The 19,741-nt window shown below is 41.1% G+C and overlaps 1 protein-coding gene across 1 annotated transcript in view; it reads right to left on the minus strand.

The window, feature by feature from the left end:
• Positions 1-3,193: 3,193 nt before the first annotated feature.
• Positions 3,194-19,741, minus strand: part of A2ML1 (alpha-2-macroglobulin like 1) — a 33,327-nt gene continuing 16,779 nt past the window's right edge. Inside the window, exons 16-31 of the mRNA XM_047743299.1 lie at positions 19,655-19,706; positions 19,203-19,286; positions 17,406-17,582; positions 17,167-17,248; positions 16,660-16,816; positions 14,605-14,679; positions 14,267-14,429; positions 12,842-13,056; positions 9,603-9,818; positions 9,312-9,436; positions 9,063-9,153; positions 8,697-8,765; positions 7,529-7,631; positions 7,055-7,096; positions 4,342-5,121; positions 3,194-3,624 (exon numbers count right to left, since the gene is read on the minus strand). Coding sequence (XP_047599255.1) covers positions 7,056-7,096; positions 7,529-7,631; positions 8,697-8,765; positions 9,063-9,153; positions 9,312-9,436; positions 9,603-9,818; positions 12,842-13,056; positions 14,267-14,429; positions 14,605-14,679; positions 16,660-16,816; positions 17,167-17,248; positions 17,406-17,582; positions 19,203-19,286; positions 19,655-19,706 — 1,650 coding nt within the window. The 3' untranslated portion in view covers positions 3,194-3,624; positions 4,342-5,121; position 7,055. The remainder of the gene's footprint in view (positions 3,625-4,341; positions 5,122-7,054; positions 7,097-7,528; positions 7,632-8,696; positions 8,766-9,062; positions 9,154-9,311; positions 9,437-9,602; positions 9,819-12,841; positions 13,057-14,266; positions 14,430-14,604; positions 14,680-16,659; positions 16,817-17,166; positions 17,249-17,405; positions 17,583-19,202; positions 19,287-19,654; positions 19,707-19,741) is intronic.

Genomic DNA, 19,741 nt, shown 5'->3' on the forward strand with positions numbered 1-19,741 from the left:
TCCAACTACAAAGGCTAGAATCAGAAAGTCAAATTAACAACGATTATTAAGGAGGATGTGGAGAAGGTAGAATGCACATACGCTGCTGGTAGGAATATAAAAATGTAGCCACTTTGGAAAAGACTCTATCAATTACTCAAATAATTCAACACAGAGTTACCATATGACACGGTAATTCTGTCCTGGGTATACATCCAAAAGAACTGAAAATATATATGTGCTCAATAACCTGTAAATGAGTGTTTATAGTAGTAGTATTCATCATAGCAAAAAGGTAGAAACAACCTAAATATCCATCAATGGACAAATGGATAAACAAAATGTGGTAGAGCCACAGATAATATCTGACCATATTACCAGGTCATAGATGTATTATCTGATCATAAAAAGGAATAAAGTGTTGATTCATACTACAACATGGATAAACCCTGAAAACATTATGCTAAATCAAAGAAGCCAGTCACAGAAGTTCGCATTTGGGGCATCTGGATGGTTAGGTCAGTTAAGCGTCTGACTCTTGATTTTGGCTCAGGTCATGATCTCAGGGTCCTGAGATCAAGCTGCATTAGGCTCCACATGGAGCTTAGAGCCTGCTTAAGATTCTCTCTCTCCCTCGCCCTTTGCCCCTCCCCACCTCTCTCTCTCTCTCTCTAAAAAAAAGTTCACATATTTAGGATTACACTCATATGAAAGTCTATAATATGAAAATTTGCAGATACAGACAGTAGATTAGTGGTTGCTTATGGCTGGGCAAGAGGGTTAAGGATGATAGCTAAAGGGTATGGTTTCTTTTGAGATGAAGGAAATATTCTAAAGTTGACTGTGGTGATGGTTGTATATATCTGTAAATATACTAAAAACCATTGGATCAGATACTTCAAATGAGTGAATTATATGGTATGTGAATTATTTCTCACTAAAGATGTCTTTTAGGGGTTACCTGAGTGGCTCAGTCAGTTAAGTGTCCGACTCTTGATTTTTGGCTCAGGTCATAATCTCAGGGTAGTGAAATCAAGCCCTGCATTGGACTCTGCACTTGGCATGGAGTCTGTCTGTCCCTCTCTCACTCTTCCTCCCCCTGTTAGCAGGTGCATGCCCTCTCTCTCTAAAACAAACAAAATCTTTTAAGAAAATAAACCTGTTTTTTAAAAAAGAGAATATCCATATAGCCAAGAAACTTTTTTCAAAGTGCTCAACTTTATTAGTTATCAGGAAAATACAAATTTAAAAACAATGCAACAACAGTATACACTTACCATAATGGCTAGAATAAACAAATCAGGAAATACTAAAGTGTTGGCAAAAATGTAAAATAACTGAAATTTTCATACATTGCTGTTGAGAGTGTAAATTTGTTCAAATACTTTGGAAAATAGTTTATCAAAGTAAAACATATGTATACCTTATGACCCTATACACTCTTAGGTATACATCCAATATAAATGCATACGATACGTTTACCAAAAGACCTGTGTTAGAATATTAGAGCAATGCTATTCAAAGTAGTAGAACCTGAAACTACCTAATTTCCCAGCAACTGAAAAATAGATAAATTGAAGTACACTCATACATTGGAATACTATGTAGCAATGAGCATGAATGATCTGTAACTATTCAAAAGAATATCAAGAATATATGTTTATAGATATTGATTATAGATATAGATATAGATACTGTTGAGGGAAATAAGCCAGGAGCAACCATACATATTCTTACAATTTTTTTTAACAGTAAACTCTATGCCCAACATGGGGTTCGAACTTATGACTCTGAGATCAAGAGTTACATGTTCCACTGACCAAGCCAGTCAGGCATCCCACATTCTTGTTTTATATGTAAAGAGCACAGGCAAATATAATCTGTGCTCTTAGAAGTTAATGTTGTGGTTACCCTGGGGGTTGGCGACCAGAATTGGAGAGTGGGCTTCAAGGATGATGGTAACATTCTAGATGCTAGTTAGTTACATGGGTGGTTTTGATCTGTGAAAATTCATTGAAATACATATTTATAATTTGCATACTTTCTGTTTATTATACTTCAGTAAAAAGTTTAGGGACATTTGGGTGGCTCAGTCAATTGAGCATTTGACTTAAGCTCAGGTCTTGATCTCAGGGTCATGGGATTGAGCCCTGCATTAGGCCCCTCACTCAGCAAGGAGTCTGCTTTCTCCCTCTCTCTCTGCCCCTCCCCTGCTCTCTCTATCAAATAAGTAAATAAAATCTCTTTTAAAAAGTTTTTTTAATAAGTAAAGCATTTATTATTTTCATTACCTATCCAATATGTCCAAGAACAGGACAGATCCGTGATGTCATCAAACACCCAAACACCTTTTATCTTTCTGCTCTCTCATCTTCAGCATATGGCTTTCATCTGCATGATTGCAAAAGGATGCTGTTCCTCCAGGGTTCTTTTTTTTTCCCTAAGATTTTTATTTACTTATTTGACAGAGAGAGAGACTGAGAGAGGGAACACAAGCAGGGGGAGGGGGAGGGGAGAAGCAGGCTTCCCGCTGAGCAAGGAGCCTGATGTGGGGCTCGATTCCAGGACCCTGGGATCATGACCTGAGCCGAAGGCAGATGCTTAATGACTGAGCCACCCAGGCAATCCAGAATATGCAGTTACTAACAGAAAATGTGAGCCCAGTTTGGTAAGTCCTCAGTAGGAAGTACAAAGTGCTGTAGGAATGGAGAGGAGTTCTTGCGGAAGACTTACTAGAGTAGAAAACACACCTTGAAGGCCATAGCTTACAGGACCAATGAAAGTCCTCCAGGCAGGATGGAGGTGGACATGGAGAGGCTTTGCAAGCAGCATAAAACGCATGTTTCAAAATTATCAGAGAACATATTAGAAACAGGAAACTAAATGTAGTTTGGTGTTCCTAGAGAAATAAGGGTAAGGTGGGGAGACCAAAGGGATATTGGGAAGCAGATACAGGAAGAACTCTCTGCTTTCCTCCTTCCCCGTTTCTGCCTGAAAGCAGGGCATTAATTTCCTTTTGTGAAAGTGTCTCCACTCCCTTCTCCCATACCAGGAAGAGAACAACTTTTATCACAGGAGATAGAAAGTCAGCATTAATTTTTTTTAAGGTTTTATTTATTGATTTGAGAAGACAGTGAGTGAGATGGAAAGAGAGAAGGAGCAGAGGGAGAGGGAGTAGACTCCCCATTGAGCAGTGAGCCTGATGTGGGACTCAATCCCAGGACCCCAGGATCATGACAGGAGCCTAAGGCTGACACTTAACCAAATGAGCCACCCAGGTGCCCAGTCAGCATTAATTTGTATCTGCACAAGTAAACCTTACTAAAATAACCTCAATCTTCTATTCCTTTCCCCCTCTATTTATTTACCTACATGCAATGTCATTGCACCTAGAAGCCCAAATCCCTTTTCCTTTGTTTTGTAATTTCTTCCACAACAGCATCACCCTTTGTAAAAATAATAATATAAGCCCCCAGGCCTAACTGATTCTTGGGGTTTTCACTTTTTTCCTGTGAAGTGACCTGGTGCATACAAATAGATCTTTTCTCCTGCTAATCTGTCTTTTGCCAATTTAATTCACAGGACCCGGGCACAGAATATAAGGGGTTAGAAGCAAAGGTTTTCCTCTCTCATGTATTCTACAATCTGGAACCTGGCAGTCTTCCCAGACTCTTCCCTGACTCTCCTGTCTTATATCCAATTAATTACTGACAATGGTGAGTTTACCTGAACCCTATGCTTCTAGAAAACAGGCCAGTTAAGAAATACCCCATTTTTCTGTTTTCCAAAATCCCATTACCTTTTGTGTTCTGGCAAAACAGCTGACCCTAAAGAACCACTCTGTTCTCATATATTCCATGAAAAGACCCATCTCTACCCTTCCTGACGACCCCAATAAGATTCATGCATCTTTGTTTTCCTGCCTCTATAAAACCTCAGGTCCTTTAACTTTTCTAAGACATTCTTCATTAATAAACATGTTCTCTATTGCAATAGCCTGAATAAAATCATCTCAATTGTTTGGTGCTTTTTCTCTTTGACATTACTAAGTTCTCCCGATGCTATCTCCTCTTGGAGTAACTTCTACCAATGCTCCAGCTTCATGCCCACTGCAGCTCCTCAACCTGTTTCCAGATTACCGCAGGACTTTCCTAGATGGTTTTGAGAACTTCAGCTTTACTCTTCTCCATTCTTCATTCTGTTTCTAGAATGACCTTTCTCTTTTTTTCAAGTTTGTTTATTTAATTAAGCTCTACACCCAATGTGTAGACCCACAACCCTGAGATCAAGAGTTGCACATCCCTCTGACTGAGCTAGCCAGGCACCCTGCTAGAATGATCTTTCTGAAAAGCAAGTCATGACTCAATTTCTCTCTACTTTCTCAATCTAACTTTTAGACACACACACACATACACAAATCCATGAGTGTGCTGAACTTCTTGCATGAAATGCAGAAAGGCAGAGATAGGGAATCCTGGTCAGCTACTCTTCTTTTATCAATCGTGTTTTGCCCTGCAGTGCTGGCTGGCTGAACACAGTCAGTCCCTTATTTAGGATTCTCTACTCTGACCCCTCCCTGAATCTGTAAATATGATTCTCTGACATGTCTGGGTCAAAAGGTCTAATGAAGAAGCCAGAATGTGAGTTTTGGTTAAAGGGAGATCATTATGTTTAAATAGAACCTTTGGTATCCACAGAAATATGCACAGGGCCAAGGACGCAGATTTTCTTTCCAAAGAAAAAAATGTTTTTAATCTATTCCCAAAGCCCTAAGTTACATCTTCTCTTAGATTTAACCCTCAGGAAGATGTTTTTATCTTCCCTGGATCACCTCTATATCCCCTCTGGAGAGTGCCCCTACATGGCTAAACCACATCTCCTCTCCCAGTGGTCTTTTCCATATAATTCCTCCTTTGTGTGATTATTCCTCCCCATCTCCCGCAGCCCTTCATTCTGGCATCTATGTGTCTACGTCTACGTAGTAGAAAGTAGCTGAGGTTCAAGCCTGCTCATCTGTTACTCACTCTCTAGTCAGTCACAGAAAGCACATTATTTGATTGAATGTGTTTTGCTTTAAGAGGCAGAAGAATGCTGTCCAATAATGTCACAGAGGATTAAATCAGTCTCTTTCCAACTTCTATCCTGGGAGACGAAAAAAAAATCATGATACTCAGAAAATCTTCACAAGTATAGAGGAGCTTTTTCTTATCCATTTATTTTTTAATTTTTAAAAATAGGCTTCCCACTGAGCAGGGAGCCCAATGTATAGCTTGATCCCAGGACCCTGGGATCCTGATCCAAACCAAAGGCAAATGCTTAACAACTGAGCCACTCAGGCGCCCCTAATTATTTTTTAAAAGTTATTTCTATGCCAATGGTGGGGCTTGAACTCACAACGCTGACATCAAGAGTCCCATGCTCTACTGACTGAGCCAGCCAGGCTTGTCCTTGTTTTTTCCTATCTAGAAAAAAATCTCACAAAAGCATGATGAGATTATTAATAGTGTTATCTCAGGGGAATAGAATCAGGTAATTTTTACTTTTCCCTTAGTATTTTTATATAACAAAGATGTAGAATGTAAAAATAATTTTAAAAATTCGTCAATTTTAATCAGAAAAAAATATTGTTTTTAAAAATCACATAGAGGGCTGCTTGGGTGGCTCAGTTGGTTAAGCGTCTGACTCTTGATTTTTGGTCAGGTCATGATCTCAAGGTCTTGAGATCAAGCCGTGTCATCTGGCTCCATGCTCACTGGGGAGTCTGCTTCTCTCTTTCTCCCTCTGCCCCTCCCCCTACTCATGCTTTCTCTGTCTCTCTGTCTCTCTGTCTCTCTGTCTCTCTCTCTCTAAAATAAATAAATCTTTTTTAAAAATAAAAAATAAAAATCATCTGGGGCGCCTGGTGGCTCAGTGGGTTAAAGCCTCTGCCTTCGGCTCAGGTCATGATCTCAGAGTCCTGGGATCGAGCCCCACATCGGGCTCTCTGCTCAGCAGGGAGCCTGCTTCCTCCTCTCTCTCTGCCTGCCTCTCTGCCTACTTGTAATCTCTGTCAAATAAATTAATAAAATCTTTTAAAAAAATTTTTTTTTAAATTAAAAAAAATAAAAAAAAATAAAAATAAAAATCATCACATAGACATCCTCACACAAATTCCACTATTAACTTTTTCTGGTGTGAACTATGGAGATTATTCTTCTTCCTTTCAGAGTCTGGGACAAAAAATGAGGGTGCCAGCCTGGCTCAGTCAGAAGAGCACGTGACTCTTGAGTCTTGTGAGTTTGAGCCCTATGTTGGGTACAGAGTTTACTTAAAGAAAAAAAAAAAGTTCAAGACAAAAAAAAAAAAAAGAAAAGGAAAGGAAAGCCTACTTTCTTTTTTTTTTTTTAAGATTTTATTTATTTATTTGACAGACAGAGATCACAAATAGGCAGAGGCAGGCAGAGAGAGAGGTGGAAGCAGGTTCCCCTGCCGAGCAGAGAGCCCAATGCGGGGCTTGATCCCAGGACCCTAGGATCATGACCTGAGCCGAAGGCAGAGGCTCTAACCCACTGAACCAGCCAGGCACCCCGGAAAGCCTACTTTCTATCAAAAACTAGCTACCAGGGTACGTGCATGGCTCAGTTTTGGTTTTTTTTTTTAAGCCTAGTTTAGAGATTTTATTTATTTATTTGACAGACAGATCACAAGTAGGCAGAGAGGCCGACAGAGAGAGAGAGGGGGAAGCAGACCCCTGCTGAGTAGAGAGCCTGATGCACGGCTCCATCCGGGACCTTGGGATCCTGACCTGAGCCGAAGGCAGAGGCTTTAACCCACTGAGCCACCCAGGCACCCCTGCCTGGCTCAGTTTTAAGTGTCTGCCTTCAGCTCACGTCATAATCCCAGGGTCCTGGGATCAAGCCCCACATCAACTCCCTGCCCTCTGCCACTTACCCTGCTTGTGTTCTCTCTCACTGTCTGTCAAATAAATAAAATCTTAAAAAAAAAATTTAGCTTCCAAAAGACAATAACAGTAACTCAGAAGAAGTTCCCCTTAACTTTTGAATAGTATCACCCTACCCTAAAAGCTCACCCTTACCTCATTCACAGGGGTCAGAGTACTGAACTGTTGCCCGTTCATCTGTAAAATGAAATGACATGTATCATTATGTTACAGGCCTCATGCATTCAAAGAGAAAATACTTCATGAAAACTATTGCTTTAACCCTTTTCAGAGGATCCCTATAGGTTATGAGCATATTAAGAATTACAGGAAAGTCCCAAATACTAATACTGTGGTAAATTATTAATCATAGCAAAATATTCAGAATAGTTAGTCCTTAAAGAACAATGGTTTGTATAGTTTCTTTTGGTCTATGGACCATATCTGATAAAATATCCCAGTGCAGAAGATTTAAAAATGATATATAATTAAATTATAATGTTTTAGAAGATTGAATAATGTAATTATGTGCCACTTGGATTGGGAAGCTGTATTTGTAAAATAAAGAGCCATGTCATGAAGAATGAGGCAGAAATATGTTGGGAGACACAAGTAGATCTCAGCCTTCACCTGGGAGGTAGTAGTCATAAACTGTGATGGTTGCTGGTTTTAGGTTAGTGACTAACACACTTTGGCTGATGGTGAAGGTATAGGTCTGAGTCTTCTTACTCAGCTGTGGAGAAGAAAGACAAAACATCATATTAAAACTAAAGTGAAAATAACACTCTCTATGTGGAGGTTAAAAGACTCTTGTCTTGGGGTGCCTGGGTGGCTTAGTCAGTTAAGTGTCTGCTTTCAGTTCAGGTCATGATCCCCAGTCTGGGCTCCCTGCTTCTCCCTTGCCCCTCCCCCGCAGCTTGTGCACATAGGCTCTCTCTCTGACAAATAAATAAATAAATTCTTTTTTAAAAAATAAATAAATAAACCTCTCTCGTCTTCACACAAATTTTCTGAAACCTTTCTACCTGTCCCTTCTGCCCCATGCTAGTCTTAAAGATACTGGCTTCTGCTGACTTCCTGACTCTTTCTTCTTAGGAGCTTACAGCTCCCTCGCTCTTCAGTAAATTGGTCCCCTCTGTTCTTGGTCTACCCTAACCTGTGGCTTCTCCACTAAATTAACTGAAGTGGCCAAAGAAACAAACGTTCATTTTATTTCAACAGTTCTATACTCCCTATTAGCTTTATCTCTTCATTGCAGTCTGATCAAATAACGTCTCCTCAGAGAAGGCTTCCCCGACCACTTTTTTTCAAAAAGTCACATTCTGGGGTGCCTGGATGGCTCAGTTGGTTAAGCAACTGCCTTCAGCTCAGGTCATGATTCTGGAGTACTGGGATCAAGTCCCTCATCGGGCTCCCAGCTCCACGGGGAGTCTGCTTCTCCCTCTGACCTTCTCCTCTTGCATGCTCTTTCTCATTGCCTCTTTCTCTCTCTCTCTCTTCATTTAAATAAATAAAATCTTTAAAAAATAAAATAGTCACATTCTGGCCACACATTTTTAAATGACATAGATAGCTCATATTCCATATCTGTTAGGCAGTACCTCCCTGGAGGTGAATAGGAGTATTTTATAGAATACCAGCATGGAGGCAGAATTCATTTTCTGGCTGTGGACTCATTCTCTCTCATTCTTTCCTTTCCCTCCTCCCTGTGCATGTGACACTAGTACATAGAGATTAGAAGGGAAGTTGCAAAGCTGTATAAGCAAGCAAGCTCTTAGGTTCATTTCCAAATACCTACCTCTTCCAAATAAATATTCAGTACGTCAGTTCCAGATTCAACCTTCTTCACCAGAGGCTGTTGGAGAAGCTGAATAAAAAGGGGATAATAAAACAGACGAAGATCCAGAGCCTTCCCTATGACCTAGGGTAATATCCAAAAGCTCTTTCATGATCAAGGGAATAATAAATACCATGGAAAGGTAAGAAAAAGGAACAAAGACTATTCCAGTTTCCATTTTATATTTCTGATGCACTTTTGTAGTCCACTAAGATAATGTAGTCATGAGTTGTATGTATGTACCGTGATGCCCATTTCACCAGCTTTTTAGGGATAATGTTGGGTCCTCTTGGGGCTAGTTAAATGCAGAAAACAGAACAGACTTACTAACTGACTGGTGCCCTCCATGGGACTGAACCCGGAAAGCATCTTCACTTCTACAATGACCATATTGGAAGAGCTGCGACTGCCCGCATAACTAAGGGCAGAAAGGAGCACATCAGTGTGAACCCATCATGTTTCCTCTAGCATACTCTATATCCCCAACAGACATACACACACACACACACACACACACACACACACACTCAGCTTCTGTGATCCAGGTGCCCCCACCACCAGCTCAGCTCTTCTCACCTGGTATGCACAGTAAGTGTCAAGCATCGAGAAGTAGCTCGCTCACATCTAGCTTTTCCCATTTCCACACTAAGACTAAAGGTGTCCGCAAATTTAGGAGGAGGAATATGGTATTTCAGCACCGTCTAGTAGGGGGAAATAGAGAACCAAATCAGAGTTGGGAAGAACTTTACCGCACAGTCCAAACTATTCCCTTTACAAGTAAGATTGTAAGATTGCCTCTACTGGAGGCAAAGTCGTCCTCAGATTCTCCTTCCCAATGCATGCTTGTTCTCCTGGACTGCTGCTTACCTGCACATAGACGCAGCCCTGGCCTGAGGCCTCCAAAGTGTACACCCCAGGGACATTGGGCAGACTCTCCTGCTGAAGTACCAACCGGTTGGCAGCCTGAATGTTGAAATTGTGCTGAAAATCCTCAGTGGATGTTACAGCCAGGCTAACCTCCTCAGATGACACATAGGCAGTAGTGGCGTATTTGGCAAGAGCTTGGAGAGCAACTACAGTGTCCTAAAGAAAACAACCGAGTATACGCTTATGAACCGAGCCACTGGTATTAACCTCAAACAACCCTATACCCTACACATCTGGTTGCTGTTCCCCAGCGTGGACGAAACCTGCTCTAAGTAACTAGGAACCACATTCACCAATGCTGCGGAAGCTGACATAGAGATCATATCTTGCCTGTAGAGAAAATTGCCATTAAGCTAGTATTAAACGTCTATAGGTCACTAGGCTAATCTCATATTCATATTCAACCAAGCCTAGCTTCAGAATGAGCTAGGGTTAGAAGCCAGTGGATAGCTGTTCATTATATATTTTGCAGTTTCCTTATTTGGAGAGGAAACAGCAGTGACATGATAGCCCTAAAAACTGCACATTCTTTGAAGTTATCTAGCTGTGCAATGATCTTCTATGACACAGCTGGGATCCTTTCTTGCAAGCCCTGTGCCATGTGACAATCTTTTCTTCATTTGGGTATAAGACAGATAAACTGCCACTAAGAGAGCATGACACTGTGTACTTGGGACTTCTCCATTCTGAAGACATGATTTATATATATTACAACGAAAGGAAAGACAAAAAAGAAAGAGATGTTCAGAAAATTGTTGTATTTTACTGATACAAGTATATCTACGTGCTTGTGTAGTACCCACAGAATCAAGGAACCTCACTTCTTCCTCTCCCAAATTAAAGAGACATCATACTGTCATATAAAAATGGGAAGATAGGTCGCTGGGGACCTTCCCTAGGGAAGCTGGGAATCAGTGAAAGCTTTGCAGTTAACCATAGACAGACAACTTTTTGTCTACTCTCTGTGAACAGGGTCCAAGGAGGTCCTTATTGCTTGAGTATGTGGAAACAATTCAAGAAATGAGACCTCATCATTAGCTGAAAAACCCATGTGGGTGATATGTGACTTCTTGTAATAGCTAAGGACTTTACTGAAAAACAATTTTGACATATGTGTCACTGAGTGTTCTAAACATCTTACTCACTGCTTTCTAAAATTGTATATCATAATTATTTAGGGCTCAGCAAGAAGAAGAAAGTTGTTCCTGATCTTTGGCTAAAAATTTCCTTGAAGTAAGGAAGTGGGGTACCATATAATTTCTTACTTATTTTTAATTTAATTTTATTTTTAAGATTTTATTTATTTATTTGAGACAGAGAGAAAGTGTACAAGCAGGGGGAACAGCAGACAGAGGGAGAGGGAGAAACAGGTTCCCTACGGAGCTGGTAGGGGGGCTCAATCCCAAAACCCTAAGACTGAACCCAAGCTGAAGGCAGATGCTCAACCAACTGAGCCACCCAGGTGCCCTCCACAGAATTTTTTTTAAATTCCAATTAAGTCTTTATCATATTCAAGCTCAGTGCTTTTAACATCTTTACTAAACACTGTATCAATTAAAATCTATTCTGTTTCCAGGTGTAATCTACATGTTATATCCTCAGTGAAACTCCCTAGTTTCAACAAGTCAGAATATAATGTTTACAAAAATGAGAAATATGGTTTTTTGATTATTTTGTTTTCTCAGTGAATTAGACATGTATTTGATACCATTTGCAGAGCAAATAAATTAATGACTACACTCTTTATGATCATTTAAGACAATTTTTATGACGGTATTCGAATTTATCATGCAGTTCTACCCCTTCTTCCCTTACTGCCACCCTACTAATTCAATTTCTCCTTACCCCTAACCTGGGCAAATGAAGTAGTGTCCTTATCGCTTCAAATCCAGTGTCTACCTCCACTAAATCACCCCCTACACCAATAACAGGTCATTTTCTCTGAAACAAGGTAAAAAAAGTTAATAGCTCCTCAGAATTGGATAAAATCTTGAGTCTGATATGAAAGGGCCCCCTTGGTATAAAACTGCTTTACCATTCTAAACTGAAGTCCCATTATGCTTTAGCTAACCCAGTTTCCCCAACAGTCATTCTGGACTTTTGCAAACTGTTGTCTTGCACAAGCCATTTCTCCTTCCTTTCAATAGCTCTGACTCAAAATCATACATACCCTTTTATTTTATCTATTTTTTAAAATCTATTTTTTAAGTAGGTTCTACACCCAATGTGGGGCTTGAACTCACAACCCAAGGACAAGAGTCACATGATCTACTGACTGAGCCAGCTAGGCATCGCTACATAGCCTTCTAGATCTATCTCAAATGCCATGCCCCTGAAGACCTCTCTTATCCTTCAAGTTTATGGAAGCTCTCTTTCCCTTTTGAAATGTGTTGTTTTGTACCTTTTGTATCTTATGTTATATAACCAAATCCTGCTCTGTAATTCTGGAACTTTTCCTAACTTTACTTCTAGTTTATAAACTTTTAATTTTTTAAAAAAGTCTATTTATTTATTTGACACAGAGAGAGAGCGAGAGAGAGAGAGAAAGCACAAGCAGGGGGAGCAGGAGAGGGCGAAGTAGGCTGCCCATCAAGCAGGGAGCCCAATGTGGGGCTTGATTCCTGGGCTCCAGAAGCATCACCGGAGCCAAAGACAGGCATTCAATTGCTGAACCACCCAGGCACCCCCTAGTTCGTGAACTTTTTTAAGAGTAAAGATTATATATCTTATTGGCTTCCCAATACATTCAATAGTAGAAGGAAATAAACCCGTAAAACCTTGCTTTTATGCTTCCAATCCCATAATTGGCTTTTAATCTATAATTTAGCTATAATTATATATGTCTTATTCACATGTGGTAAAACATTGATCTCATGACATTTCATACTCTAAAAAGAGAAAGAGCATTAAATGCATATAGTACTATATATGTGTTCACATGACCCAATGTTATGAATCCTGTATCTTTTTCACATGCTTTTCTCCCTCCCTATAGAATTATAAGTCCCTTGACCTAGAAGTCAAGGGCAACAGCTTTGGTTTTTTCTTCTCCCAAATATATATAAATATAGGTCACTAGGCTAATCTCATATTGAGCTCATTATTGTTGTTGTTTTTCTTATCTCTACACAGGACCTAATAGTACCTGAAAAGTGGCATTTGGAGAGCAAGCTATTTACCTGAGTAGAAGAGAAGCCTCCATATGCATTACGTTGCTTGGCCAACCAAGCCACTATGGCAGTGGCCTTGGCGATCTCCTTTTGAGTCAAGCTGGCTTTGCTAAGCTGGGCCAATAGGACATATGCTGTCAGTTCCACATCTACAGCCTCAGGCTGAGACCAAGGTCTGGCATCCAGGGATGGAGCAGGCTTTGGGCTCCAGTGAATGGACTCTCCTATGGGAAAGCAGCACAATTAGGAAGGTCCTAGAAGGAAATGATTTCTCATATTCAATCTGTAAATGCTGTATCTTAGAGCAGAGCAAGTACCAACCAAAAATGAAACATGGGTTAGAAAAACATATTTCTCAATATCTTCTGATATATTAGCCATAATGTTTACATAGGGATGTGTGTACCTAAGCGTGTATGTAGAGCCATACATCATTCCCCAAGATGAAAATGACACTATCAATAAATGCTTTCCACCAATTACATGAAAACCACTCTTACTAATTTATAAATTCTCATGCTAGTGGAGATAGGCAAGTAGGAACATATAAGAATCTTACGTGTCTGGGGGCATTTTTTGGGCTTATAGAATTTTAATTTTTCAGGCTTTCTTTTATCTAATCAAAAGTTTAACATTTTTTTTTAAAAGATTTATTTATTTTAGAAAGAGAGAGAGAGTGTGTGCCCTCATTGGGGATGGGACAGAGTAAGGAAAGAGAGAATCCCAAGCAGAGTTCCCGTCAAGCACAGAACCTGACACAGGCTCCATCTCACAACCCTGAGATCATGACCTGAACTGAAACCAAGAGTAGGACCACTGGGATGCCTGAGTGGCTCAGTCAGTTAAGCGTCTGCCTTTGGCTCAGGTCATGATCCCAGGGTCCTGGGATCAAGCCCCACATAGGGCTCCTTGCTCAGCAGGGAGCCTTCTTTTCTCTCTCACCCTGCCTGCTTGTGCTCTCTCTCTCTGACAGATAAATAAGTAAAATTAAAAAAAAAAAAAAAAGAGTAGGACCGTTAACTTACTGGGTGTGGAGTTTGCTTAACATTCTCTCTCTCTCTCACCTTCTGGCCCTCCCCATGCCTCTCTAAAAAAAAAGTCTCAAGTTTAACTCTTACCCAGTCAACCTCAGTGATCTCATACCAAGGAACTGTTACAGACCTACAAAGGGGTGATTTTACAATGCCCAGGTTTTCTGACTAGCTTCCACTGTCTCTTTCTTCTTCGTGTTAAAAGTATAACAATACCTTTTAAGGACTTCCATGGGATTTCTCACAAAACTCTCAACAATGATTTAATGACTTTACAACTCTTCCTAAAAGGAATCCTATATATGATAGAATATATGTGGGACTATGGAGACTGAGAAAAACTACAGGTAACTCAGAACATATTTTCATAATTTCAAAAAAACTCCTAACCCAGTCAACATACCTGAGATAATAGCTTGCTGGTCTAACTTTGCAAGGAGAACGTTTCTGATGTCCATCTCCCCAGCCAGAGAGAATGTATAAGCTAGGAGCGCCTGTGCGTAGAGGCTGGTAGTGGAGGAAACTGAGCCTTTGAGGCACTGCAGACCCTGACTCACCATCGGGTCCTGGAAAGTAAGATGAAGAACTTAACTGATAAGGCATTCCTTGGAAAATGGGAAGCGGTGAGAGAATCGTCATATCCTTTTTGAGTTTACAAGGGTGAATAGGGTTAAAAGTAGGTGAATTCCTCTAGAACTAGGCACAATAAGGATATAAAGAGGAGGAGCTAGAGACACTCACATGTGTGGTTGTTCCCATCTCCAGCAATGCTGCTGTGATGTATGCAGTCAAGGAAATCTCATCATCAACGCCGCCCTAGAGGGTGACAGGGAGATGGGTCAGGGCAGCAGCCAGCATGGCCTATGTGAGAATTGTGTGCAATTTGCAAAAAGGCATCCCCTCCAAATGGGTGGATTACTTAAATAAACAAGCAAACAAACACAGCCCAGGGGATAGGGAGACAATCTCTTATTCTCAGCTTCTTACTCAATCCGGTGTCTCCTCAAATGGACATCCACTCAAGAAGAAAAAGGCCCACCCTCTTCTCCAGGAGAGACTAGGTGACATTTGCCTTGTTTAATGCCTTTCACAGAAAGATATTAGCAAGTTTTTAAAAACAACTAATCTAAATTGTTATCCTCATTTTATAGATAAGAAAAAAAAAAACTTAAAAGGTTAAAGGCTTGCTTGAGATTACACAGCTAATAAGCAGCAGGACTAGGATTTGAACGCAGGGAGTTTAGTTATGGAGTTCCCGCACCACACCACTGACCTTGCTACACAGGGGATGGGTTTCTTAAAAGACTGGCCAGGTCTGGTAAGAAAGGAAGAGGAAAGATCTCTGGGATCTTGGGGTCCAGCCCTGGCTTGGGGTCCTCCTACGTGTACTTCACACAGTGCAAAAAAGGAGAGAACCTCAGGGGCACTAATAAAATCCTACATAAGGAAAACCAGTGAATCCTATATAGAAACTTTTTTTTTAATGCCCAAGATTTTTAATCCAGGCCCTAGAACAGCACTGTAAATGATTTCTCAAGCAACATACCCACAGATCTTTCTTTCACTGGGTATATTCTGAATTGAACAAATTCTCTGGAAGCATCCACACCTCATCCTGTGTTTAGGAAGGGGCAAGGGCAATGTAGCGAACAGACCAGAGCAGTGCCTCTGGAGGCCAGCGGCTATGGTTCAAAGGACAGTCCTACCATCCATTAGCATTCACCTTGGGCAATTCACTTAATCTCTGCTCCTTAGTTTCTCTCTCTGTAAAACGGGATTAATAATGGTATACCAGCAGCTAGCTCATTAATTTGTTGTAAACATTAAATAATATCAAATAAACAAAGTGCTTAGAACAGTGCCTGGCACAGAGTAAACCTCTTACAAAAAATACTGGGCCGCCTATCAGTCTTCACCAGAGCAGATGGCCTTGCTGCAGATTTAGGGAAATAGTAAAAAAACTTCTAGAGAGAACTTTCAGAGAACTTCTAGTCCAGTGGTTCTCACACTTCCACAAATATCAGAACCACTTCAAGGGCTGGTTAACACTGCACGTGTATTTATTTGTATTTTTATATTGTGAATTTTTTCAGTGGAGACCTAGTACTTATTAAGTGTATGTTCCTGATTATATAGTTCTTGCTTTATTATCACATAAATCAGTCTTCCTGATTCCAAAAGCAGTACACATACGCACAAATACACACATTTGAAAAAGACCGCTCAAGGGCTGGTTAAAAGTACAAGTTGCTGACCCACACTCCCAGAGCTTCCCAGAGTAGGTTCAAGGTAGGACTGGAATTTGCATTTCAAACAAATTCTCAGGTGCTGCTGATGTGGCTGATCTGAGGACCACACCATGGGAGCCACGTGCCAGTACATATTCCCATTCTACAGATATGGAAGCTGAGTCTCAGACTGGTTGAGTATGGTGACCAAAGTCATCTGGAGCCAGGGTTGAGGCCCGAAGAATGCTGCTTCCCGGGCTTATGCTCTTTTGATTCTGCTCAGTCAGAAATGCAAATTCCGGGGTGCCTGGGTGGCTCAGTGGGTTAAAGCCTCTGCCTTCGGCTCAGGTCATGATCCCAGGGTCCTGGGATGGAGCCCCGAATCAGGCTCTCTGCTCGGCAGGGAGCCTGCTTCCTCCTCTCTCTCTGCCTGCCTCTCTGCCTACTTGTGATCTCTGTCTGTCAAATAAATAAATAAAATCTTAAAAAAAAAAAAAAGAAAAGAAATGCAAATTCCTCCCAGACAGGTAGTGGGCTGAAGGCGGGGTGAGGGGTGTGTGGTTTGCACCTTCATAGCTGTGTGAATCAGCCTTCCCACGTTGGCGTAGCAACCGCTGGGGAGCTGCTTTCCTGCCAGCCAGTTGAGAGCATCCTGGATATTATTGTCATCAATGAAGATGAATTCTTGAGCTTGGCCAAAGCATTTGGTGACAAACGCTGTCAGCCTATATGGGTAAAGAAGGAAGTGTGGCATGAAGGGGGATTTCCTAGCAAGGGTACAATAGTTCTATAGTTTATTTTGGTACAGGGTTCCAGAAGGGGATTAAGGAAACGTAAGACCATAGAGCCTAGAAAAGGGAAGTATTGATGGGCATTAATAGGGACATGAACTGGGGAGGCACAAGGTCAGGAAGAAGGGTGAGGGGCTTGACCATATGTGAGGCTGAAATAAACAATATTAAAAAGGTAGAGAGGATGGAAAGAAAAAGAATGGGGTTAAGAGGAGTGGTAGAGAAATAGTTCCATAGTTCTAGGAATTATGCACTGGGGTACATTGAGAACTGGGCAATATTACCATGTGTTTCCATCTCCATCCTCCTCCCCAAAGGCACTGTATGAGCCATCTCTACGTTTGTACATTAGCTCCTTCTGGTACCCTGGGAAGCCAGGTATGATGTTAAGTCACAGGGACAACTTAAAAAAACATGGCTTTCAAGGGTGTGGGACACTTCAGGGGAAATTTCCCTGTTTCTTATTAAACTAGCATTAAGGTTTAGAGAATGTGTCCAAGAAGAAAAGATTGAACCAACTCACCTAGGTTCAAGAAACCCACTGCCCGAGACCTGATTTCCTTTGTCAGCAGCCTTGCCTTCTCCAGATACTGCAGGACATAGATTATAGGAGCAAACAAGACCATGTTCTGCTCCCCACAGCCGCTTGGCATCTGCACCAGATTGTCTAGGTTCTGTAGGGCTGTGCCCATAATGTCTCCTGAGATCCAAAAGGAGAGAGAAAGTGATGGTAGAGAGAAGAAGGAGCCCTTGTGAGTTACTGTCATTCATTTAACAAACATGTATCAGCGACCATTTAGTTGAGTATCTACACTGTGCCTGGGAGACAATAAGTCAAATACAGTCTTTACCTCAAAGGATCGTAATCAGAGGGGCAAACAATGACAGAACATTGCAGGTAAAATTCCTTACAAACAATTGCAATGTAGCACTATAATACTGGGTTCATACAAGGTGCCGAAGTACGCAGAGAGGTACACAAGCTACCGAAGGGAGTTCAGGACTTTTAAGAAGATATGTCAGCAGAGCTGGTGAATGACGTAACAAAACCCGCAATACTCAGACTCAATCTCTAAAGTCCTCCACTGCCTGTAAATACATTATCCTCCAAAGTGCCATGTTCCCCCCAACCATATGCAATCCTGACACTGTTTTCCAGGGATAGCTACTGACTCATCCATATATTTATTTTATAAACCAGTAAGCCTGACATAAGCGGCCCATTAAGATCGGCACTTTCAGCATCGAGTTCAGTTCGAATCTATAAATAGGTACTGAAGGTAAACTATTTGGCAGGAACTATACTAGGACATGGCCCTTACCCTCAAGGACCCCACAAGGCAGTGTGAAAGACAGACATAGACAGTGAGCTATACTACAATAAGCTGACTGATAAACAGCAAATAAGATTCAAATAGAGGGCGCCTGGGTGGCTCAGTGGGTTAAGCCGCTGCCTTCGGCTCAGGTCATGATCTCAGGGTCCTGGGATCGAGTCCCGCATCGGGCTCTCTGCTCAGCAGGGAGCCTGCTTCCCTCTCTCTCTCTGCCTGCCTCTCTGCCTACTTGTGATCTCTCTCTGTCAAATAAATAAATAAAATCTTTAAAAAAAAAAAAAAAGATTCAAATAGAGTCCAAACAGAGAAATTTTAAGCTGGAAGGGATCTCGGTAGGGACTAAGAATAAAGAAATAACCTAACATGTCCAGGAGTCCTACTACCTGCTAGATATTATGGTGGAAACTTTATATTTAATTTTGACACCAGTCCTAAGAGGTAGATTATCATTAGTGTCTTGCAGAAGGGGAAAAAAAGGATCAGAATTGTTCACTTATTTATTCAAGGTCACCTGGCTATTATATGGCACAATACCAGCCCAGTTTTGTATGATTTTCAAGCTCAGTCTTTTCTACTCAATTCCCCTCCTTGCCCAGAAGAGTGAAGTGTCCCATCTGTGTAAATATGCTTTTATCTTCCCTAACCAAACTCAGATACATAAATTCCTCACTTTCTAAGAGGCTGCTATAAACACTGTGTTTCTTCTCCCCTCAATTTATAGACCACCTGAGCCTAAATACATATGGAGCTTTGTTGACCTTTAACTTCCTCCTGTCCAGACTCCTTCCTGTTTTTGACTCTCATATACATCTAATCCCATACCTATAGGGTATATATGCCAACTATACAAAATAAGTTCTTCTGTCACATGCCTTCCTTCAGATTGGTCCACATGCCCCAACCCACTCCATGCTTTGGCAAATTTCATCCCCATTTTTGTTTTGTTTTGTTTTGTTTTGTTTGAGCAAGAATCCCTGGCTATTTACCCAGAACCGTAACATAAGCCTTGCTTGAATCAGGAACAACATCTGCAGGGAGCTCCAGCGAGATGGATTCTGAAGCCACTTGTCCTATGAGAGGCAGAGAAAAGGCGAAAGTAGGGAAGGTGGAAATAGAGCGAGTTCAAAACCCAAACCTTAGAAAAACTTTCTGTGATCCAGGGTTTTCTGTACCCAGTGCTTTCTGTGGGTTGGAGGCAATTTTTTTTAACCTGTTAATATTGTTCTCTGCTAAAAGTAAATTACCAAAAAGCCCAAAAATGTGTTGCACATTTTTTCTTCTTTACCCTGTCTCTCAGTTAATTGGCCCTATTAGAGACAGCACCCCAGACAGCACCTCTCCTATCCCTTCTTGTCCTGTATATTCCTCCCTTGGCCTACAAATAGCTCCTGTTGCTGACAGGAATTCTCAGTACCAACCCTTCTCTGCATTCACCCACCTTTTGGGCAAAGCAGTGAGCTGTATGTCTTCTCCACAAGGACTCCCTCAGGCTGACATGGAGACATAGGGGGGAAACAATGAAGAT

Source organism: Lutra lutra, chromosome 8 (assembly GCF_902655055.1).
Source record: "Lutra lutra chromosome 8, mLutLut1.2, whole genome shotgun sequence".
Lineage (NCBI taxonomy): Eukaryota > Metazoa > Chordata > Mammalia > Carnivora > Mustelidae > Lutra > Lutra lutra.